The 9,114-nt window shown below is 33.6% G+C and overlaps 1 protein-coding gene across 1 annotated transcript; it reads right to left on the reverse strand.

Moving 5' to 3' along the window:
- Positions 1–447: 447 nt before the first annotated feature.
- On the reverse strand, positions 448–2,517 carry LOC101889005 (brachyurin). The gene has a single exon (XM_005182870.4). The coding sequence runs from the start codon at positions 2,192–2,194 to the stop codon at positions 1,259–1,261; it is 936 nt and encodes a 311-aa protein (XP_005182927.2). The 5' UTR covers positions 2,195–2,517; the 3' UTR covers positions 448–1,258.
- Positions 2,518–9,114: the final 6,597 nt, after the last annotated feature.

Raw genomic sequence — 9,114 nt, forward strand, 5'->3', positions numbered from 1 at the left:
CCACGTCTTCTTTTTAATTTGTATAAAAAAATGTTTAATTTCTTTGTGTATTTTATTTGTTTTCTTTTGGAGAGTATTTTGTTTCAGTTTTTTGTTTTGTTTTCTTTCTTTAATTATGTTAATTATAAACAAATGAAATGCTCTTTGTTTTGTTTTTGTATCTGAATTTTAGACTTAGTTTCTGTGTTTGTTGTTATCGTTTAGCAAATATTTGAGATTTTTTTTTCAGAATCCATGTGAAAACACTTAATTGTACAAATAAATAAACTATGCTTAATTTCATCTAATGTATGCAAATGAACACACCGAATTATTATTATATTGTATTTTTTATTTCATATGTTATTCCTGTTTCAAGTTTTATGATCAAATTATATATCACATTTTTATTAAAAGAGAGAGTTATTTTTTATTGCTTCCTTGCAAAATAAAAAATTAAAAAAAAAAAACACATTTGACAAATTAATAATTGCAATTAAGTTTTGGAAAATCTGAGTTAATTTAGTGTTAAAATTTACGTTGCATTAATATGAATAACAAAGATGACTAATGGTTCAACAATTTCAATAACGTCAAAAATCTCTTGCTCACACTCAAATATACTCTCTCTTTCTCTATTTTATATTTTGATTTTTTTTTTAATTAATTTGTATTGCTCTTGGCATATACATTTTTCTGTGGTTCCTTTTCTCAATACATTGCTTTTTCTTAAAATATATTTATTTTTCTTATAAACGAAAAACGTTGAGATTTTTTTTAAAATAATGTCTATAAATCTGTAACGTCCCAGAATTTTATTATTTAAAATAAAATCAGAGAGAAACATTTTTAAACAAATGCAAAAATCAGCTGTTTTAGCAGCTGTTTGTTTTGATTTACTCGACGTGTTTTTGTATGCAAATATACAAATGTCAAAAAAAAAACATCATTGGATAATTTTTCATAACTTTGTGTAAACATTGTAATATTATTTTTTATAAAATCTCTGCACATTTTCCGTAAAATATAAAATAATTCCTGTACTAAATCCTCGCATTATCTATAATAGTTTATACTAAAAAATAAATAATAACATGCTTACATACTATAATTACTGGATAGGATTGTTTGTTTGTAACAAAAATAGGGGTGTAAAAATAAAGCTATTAGGTTCAGTCAGTCATTTCAATGAGATTCAGCAGTAATGTCCAAATACAAGGGAGGGATCCTTGTTTTTGTTATCTTCTCTTTCTTCTTCTTCTCCATCTTTTTAACAATTTTACACAATATTGGGATGATCCCTAGGCGTATTGACCATAGCCTTATGTTGGACATTATGTTGCGGATGATAGCGACCATCATTTAAATGCTTTTGTTTAGGTTGCTGCTGCTGTTGTTGTTGTTTCTGTTGTTGTTGATAATTTGTCTGACTTTTACCAATTTTTGAATCAATCCAATCCAGATAGTGCGTGACACGTGTGAAGCCACCGGGAATATTTGTTTCACAGCCATCGGCTGGGCCAAAACTTGTAATGCCCACCACAACCTGACTGCCCTTCAAGACCAAGGGGCCACCAGAATCACCGGTACAAACGGTCTCATCTTTCAAACCTTTGGCACACAAAACACCATCGGTAATGACATCGAATTCATCAGCGCATTCTGCATTGGAAATAACCCTCAATTCGGTGTATTGCATGGGATCAGAGTTGGAGGTTTCACCAGCTGCACCCCAACCGGTGGCCACGACACGTGAACCCACAAATTGATCATTTTGCATGGCATGTGGCAAGGTGGCGGGTTTAATGCGCGATGTAAACACCACATCTTCGGGCAGCTTAACCAAGGCAATGTCATTGGCTGCGGTGCGGGGATTAAAATGTTCATGGACAATGAATTTATTGCTGCGCATCACCACTTTTCCCGCTTCCACAGATTCATCAACGCTCTTGGTTCCCATATAGACATCGAAATGTGTCACGCCCATGGTACAATGACCGGCAGTTAAAATCCAACGATTATCCAGTAGGGTACCACCGCAGAGTATACGTTTTCGCCACAATTGTTTGCCAATCAACATCACTTGATAGGGAAATTTCTCAATACGGCCATACTTGGACTGGCCCACTGCATAGGATTCTCCGGCCTTGATACAAGACAAGACCACTATAAGGCTTATTACAAATAATCGTAATGGCACCATCTTTAACATCATTCACTTCACTTTTTAAATCAATTTTAAATTTACAAAGTGTTTTGTTTGATTTTTCAATTTTTAAAAGTTCTGTTTAGTAAAAAGTTCATTTAAATGCCTTCTCTTTTTTTTTTTTTTTTTCTTTGTATCACTTGAACGTTTTGTTTTTATTTTCTTCTCAATACAATTTTCAATTTCTTTCCAAATGTAAAGCTTGTTTTACTTTCTTGTTTTGCTTTTAGGCGCTTTGTTTTTTCTTGATTTAGCGTGTGTTGTTAACTATTCAAACTCCCGTTTAAATCTAAACTCATTCTAACTGAACACTGAAATTTTATTTCAAACCACGAAAAAATATTTTGCCATGCCTGCGCGCGCTGGATTTGTGTCTGTCTGGCCGGTCTGCTTTCGGCTCATCTTCGAATTTGACGCCAAGCACACACACAAAAAAAAAACAAGTCGGCGCCGTTGTCGCGAGCGTTTGCAACAACAAATCTTGTTTTACGTTTCAAAATATTTTTTTGATTAAATTTTGTACTCATTTCGCCGTTTTTTTGCCTGACTTTTGGGAATTTTGTTATTTGTTTTTTTTTAAAGATCTTCGTTGCCAAAACCACCGTTGGCGTTAGCGTCGACGTAGGCATCATGAGGATTTGCAACTAATGTTTTTTATTGATTTTTAAACTATTTCTATTGGTAACCTCCCCTGCAAAAAAAAAGTCACAGATTGATGTCCAAAATTATTTTGATAACAAGATGGAAAGAAAAAAACTAGAAAACATTTCAGATACTGTTATCAGTTTGGCCGATTTTTTAAGGTGACCAGAGGTCAATAAATATTTCGTTGTATTAAATTGGATTTAAATACTTCCGCATAATTTAAATAGGTCATGAAGTGAAATTTTGAAATTTGGCTTAGAAATTGTGTGTGTTCCCAAGGACATACATATGTATATCAATGTCAGATTTTGAAACTATTAAGGCAACTTTTTATATATTACATTATTGAAATTCATTCAGAAAATATTCCTATAAAAGTTACCACCCTCCCAACAATTATACATCTGGTAATCCGTGAAAACTACAAAACTACTCTTATAGTACTTAAAAATATAATTATCGATAAGATAAGATAAGATTTAAGATAACAGCCCAATAATTCAAATAGTAAGTTTAAAAATCGACGACAATGATTCTGATAATCCCAAACATTTTTATACTCGTTGTAGTGCGTTTACATACTATTTTTAATCCGTATTAACCCTCATTATCAGGATTTATTTACATAATATTAATTTGCTTACAATACAAGAATAGTTCATCTCGTGAAGGGAATTTGCGCAATGAAAACTCTAACGGAACTCAACACTGGTTATAACTTTAGATATATGGCTAGAGAGGGTATACAGGGTGAGACAAAAAACTGCAAAAAAAATCAAACGCTATAATTTTTATACCCTACAACACTATGTATTGGGGTATTATAAGTTTGACTGGGCCAAAAATTATGTAACACCTCGAAATATTGATTTCCCAAGCGGATATATAGCAAAATATGTGCGATATATATGTCTATCAAAGAAAATATGATTGAAAGATCTCTTGTATGTCGAGAACGGCTGAACTGATTTCGACAGTTCTCATTAATTCAGAATGGCCTCTTGGCAGGATAGAAAAAACTTCTAAAAAAATCACATAAAAATATCTCTCTAAAGATGAAAATATTGATTTTGTAAAATTTTCTCATATTTTTTCAATTTTGTCATATTTTCATTTTGAATTAAACATTTGTTAATATTTCTACAGCTAACAAAACTAAGTAGTTAGGATATCAGGATATCATATACAGATCGCCCGATCCTAACAAAATTTTGCATGGGGATCAGATGAGGGTAAGAATAGAAGCCTATTCTGTTTGGAGATGATCGCAATATATTTAGGGGTTGAAATGGACCAAAAAAATGCAAAATTGTCAGCAGGTCGCAATTATCGCCCGATCCTCACGCACATTTGAATGGGGGTTACCGAACATTGCAAAAGCCAAGCAGTTTTGGATGGCCATCCAAAAATATTCAATGTATGAAATAGTTTGCCAACTTTTGTAGACAAAATACGAAAATGTCCATTCCAGTGACTTTTTGGAGAATTCACAAATACAGGAAAGACGCACTTCTGACTATTTCGTTGACGCTGATTTCGTTGAAGAATATAATCAAATGTCTGTATCTCATGTAGATGCGTTTCAGTCAAAAACCAATAATAAATGTTAATCTTTTGCCACTTCTGAGAGATTATAGGTCTTTGGGAAATATTGGTTCCAGATCTAGGAAGACCATTTACGTGCAACATCTACCAATAAATTGGAAATGAGCAAATTAGTTAAAGTTGCTATTATTCAAAAATTAGAGAACAAAACCAGATGGTTTTCTTTTATTATTTGTCATAATATCTTGTGGAATTCTTTCGAGTATCTCGCCTATATAAACTGTATCGTTTATTATAGTGTTGTAGGGTATTCAACGGTCGGCCCCGCTCGACTGTAGCCTTTGCTTACTTGTTTTTTTTTTAATTTTATTGAATGAAAGCAAAAAATGTCGGAAATAGCATCAAATTTTAGAATAACTTTAGATTTTTCGAATTGGTGACCTTTGGCGAGAATTGTGGCCTTCAAACGGTCAATGAAACCGTCACACGCTGCCCGAATGTTGCTCTGCGGTATTTTGGCCCGTTCCCAGCTAAGCGCTTGCTTGAGGTGATCGACACTTTGGTATTTTTTAGTGCCAACCTTGCTTTCCAAAATAATCCAAACACAATAGTCCAACGGATTGGTATCCGGAGATTTTGGGGGCCATTGTTCGCTGGAAATGAAGCTAGGAACCTCATTTTGTAACCATTCTTGAGTGCGATGGTGCTGAGTCCTGCTGGAATGTCCAAGGTCTGCGGCCAAAATGTTTGCGTGCCCAAGGCTTTATTCGGTATTTATTCTGATGCCACGGTTGATTAATACGAGGGGAGAGCGAACATCGGCTGTTATGGCGGCCCACACCATCAAAATGGCTTCAGTTCTGGTGCACATTTTCAGCTGACCTCTTTGGCAAGTAATCACGATCGTTTTGGTTGTTTACAAACTGCTGGACAACGAATGTTTTCTTATCGGAGAAAACCAAATTCGGCAGTTCACCGCTTTACTTGCTGATGTTGCTGTTTTCTTTCGTCCACTTCCTTGACGTTGGCCTACACTACCAGTATCACGGTAACGGGCGATGGTCTCGTACCATTTTTTTATTCACATTTAAATACTGGAGTGCTCTAACGATAGCCACTTGTGGTTCTCCAGCCAAATATAAAGAAGTCACACTATCACACTATCACACCAAAATACTTTTGTACGATTGTAAACAATATAATGAGCTGTCACTGGAATAATTTTAACAGCTGTCGGACGAGTGGCTCAGAAATTATAGCAGTCTGAAGTTGGTTGCAGTTTTTTCATCTCACCCTCTAGTTTTTTTCCGGCCAAGACCAATTAAAACTAATGTAAGCTTTAACAAGATAAAAAGTACGTTTACGAACAGAAAACATAGCTTAATTTTTTTCGGATTTGTAAATTATTAGGATTAAACGGGTATAGGTTTTGTATGTAAATGTACTTTTAGTCCTGAAAATGAGAGATAAAATATTATGTGTGAAAATCTAAAGAATCAACGAACATCAAAATCCAACTAGTCTTAAACAATTACTAGCTGATTTGATAAAAATGAACAAGTTTTGATTCGGAATTTTATAAGAATTTAGGAAATCACAAAATTTGTGGTATGGTCACCCTAATCTGTTTAATGACTCAGTTAATTAACTGTGAAAATTAAATTCGCAATAATCATCAATTTCGTCCAGTTCATTCCACAGAATCGCGTCTAAATGTTCTATTAATTAATTTGATTGGCGCCTTTGACTAATTCGCATTTTCAACCAAAAATTAATTTAACTCATAAATGAGTTCAACAGCATCAATTGGATTATCCAGCTCTGATATACATATAAGAGTTGAAATTGATTGAATTGCGAGATAGATTTTGAAGATGTATTAGTCAAGTAAATACCCGTTAAAATACGCACTTATAAGGGAATTCTGTTGAAACGATAAAAATGAATGAATGAATGACATTTGCGATGGTTACGCTGCTGGGAAGAATGTTGTGACGTAAAAGACTGAGACCAAAAAGAGATAAAACACAAATACATAAAAAAAATTAATCTGAAGACAAAATAACAAAACACACAAAAAATTGCCAATATTTGCCAATCGATGTGTTTTTTTTTTTCTTGAAAATCAAACTGGAATTTAATGCCGACTGGAGCCAGACTTCAAAAGCCAAAATTGTTTCCCTCTCAATCTCCTCCGCCACCATCAACAGCAGATTAAAACAAATAAACGAAATTAGCATAATTTTGTTTTTTTTTTTTTTCTTTTTGACTTTAATAGAAAACAAAATGAAAACACAGATTCGCCACGAACAAATAAATTCCATAATAGTTTTATTTGAAATTAAGAAAAATCTTTCAGCCTTTTGATGGAATTATTATTCTTTTAATTAAATACATGAGCTACCATTTCACGGATGGGAACGGGAATTTGGATTGGAATGCGCAACGCATAACTTAACACCAATTCATTAGCAGGTCTTCTGCTTTATTCTACAAATATGGAATGTGTTCAAAGAGGCTGGGAAATTCCATAGATCATATGAAATACAAAATCCAAAAAAAAAAAAAAAATGTAAAACATGTGCCGACAAACAATCCTGCTTCGGGAAAATGTGTGAAAAGAAATGTTTTATATCTGGAAACACCTATTATATATCGAGAACAAACAAAATGCAGTGCACCGATTTCAGGAAAATGCTCGTAGAAGATATCTACAATGTTAAGATATGACAAGTAAGCAAAGGCTACAGTCGAGCGGGGCCAACCGTTGAATACCCTACAACACTATAATAAACGATACAGTTTATATAGGCCAAATACTTGAAAGTATTCCACAAGATATTGTGACAAATAATAAAAGAAAACCATCAGGTTTCGTTCTCTAATTTTCGAATAATAGCAACTTTAACTAATTTGCTCATTTCCAATTTATTTATCTGGAACCAATATTTCCCAAAGACCTATAATCTCTCAGAAGTGGCAAAAGATTAACATTTATTATTGGTTTTTGACTGAAATGCATCTATATGAGATACAGACATTTGACTATATTCTTCAACGGAATCGGCGTTAACGAAATAGTCAGAAGTGCGTCTTTCCTGTATTTGTGAATTCTCCAAAAAGTCACTGGAATGGACATTTTCGTATTTTGTCTACAAAAGTTGGCAAACTATTTCACACATTGAATATTTTGGGATGGCCATCCAAAACTGCTTGGCTTTTGTAATGTCCGGTAACTCCCATTCAAATGTGCGTGAGGATCGGGCGATAATTACGACCTGCAGACAATATTGCAGTTTTTTGGTCCATTTCAACCCCTAAATATATGGCGATCATCACCAAAAAGAGTAGGCTTCTATTCTGACCCTCATCTTATCTCCATGCTAAATTTCGTAAGGATCGGACCATAAATGCGATCTGTATATGATATCCTGATATCCTAACTACTTAGTTTTGTTAGCTGTAGAAATATTACCAAATGTTTAATTCAAAATGAAAATATGCCAAAAATATGACAAAATTGAAAAAATATGAGAAAATTTTACAAAATCAATATTTTCATCTTTAGAGAGATATTTTTATGCGATTTTTTAGACGTTTTTTCTTTCCTGCCAAGAGGCCATTCTGAATTAATGAAAACTGTCGAAATCAGTTCAGCCGTTCTCGACATATAAGAGATTTTTCAAGCATATCTTCTTTGATAAACATATATATCGGACATATTTAGCTATATATCCGTTTTGTTGGATGTTAACATCAATGTAAAGATCAGAAGTAACCTTGCCATGACTTTGTGATTTCGCCGGGATTTAAAATATTCGCGGTTTAATGAAAAAAATTTAATTTTTTTTAACACAAAAGATATGGTCTATTTTACCCGCTAAATATTATCCGATGACCACCCAAATTGGTAGGCTTCTTTCCCGCCCTAAACTCTAGCTACATGCGAAGTTCCGCGTCGATTGGTCTATAATTGCGACCTGTATAGCTACTGCAAAATCCGACATTTCTTCAGTTTTTGGTCCATTTCGACCCCTAAATATTATGCGATCATCTCCAAATAGAAATAGGGTTCTATTCTGACCCTAGCCCCACCTCCATTCTAAATTTCGTGAAGATCGGGCCATAATTGCGACCTGTAGAGTGATTACAAATTAACATGGACAGACGGACAGACGTACGGACGGACATACATAGCTAGATCGACTCAACTCGGCGAGATAGGAAGATCCATATATACTTTCCTATGTGGGAAATCAATATTTCGAGGTGTTACATAATTTTTGGCCCAATCAAACTTATAATACCCCCAACACATAGTGTTGTAGGGTATAACAAGGCATTATATTAGCCCATCATAAAAATCTCAGCCAATCACAAAATAAAATTTACCTTGAGGTGTGAATAAAAAGTTCTTCTCCAAATTTGAACTGATATTTTTGATCGTGTCATAAATTATAATTTCAAAAATAGGAAATATGCGATTTTATGCGAATTATGTAGATCAACAAATTTTTGCACCAATTTTAGACAAGACGATCAATTATAATCTTAAACAAAGTGGTAACCTGATTTATCAGACTATTTTCAGTCGAAAATACTCCATTTTTATTGTAAATAAAAGGTACGTTCGTAAACAAAAATTTATTACAGCATAAGTCATCGGCTGACATTTTAGTTAAAAGAACAAAAGGATTTAAGGTGAGAGTACATAAATAGCTTTTTCGACAGGCTTAATT

The sequence above is a fragment of the Musca domestica genome, unplaced genomic scaffold, assembly GCF_030504385.1.
Source record: "Musca domestica strain aabys unplaced genomic scaffold, Musca_domestica.polishedcontigs.V.1.1 29, whole genome shotgun sequence".
Taxonomy (NCBI): Eukaryota; Metazoa; Arthropoda; class Insecta; order Diptera; family Muscidae; genus Musca; species Musca domestica.

Coding starts and splice junctions, on each gene's coding strand:
- LOC101889005 (XM_005182870.4), bottom strand. CDS start 2,194: ATGATGTTAAAGATGGTGCCATTACGATTATTTGTAATAAGCCTTATA.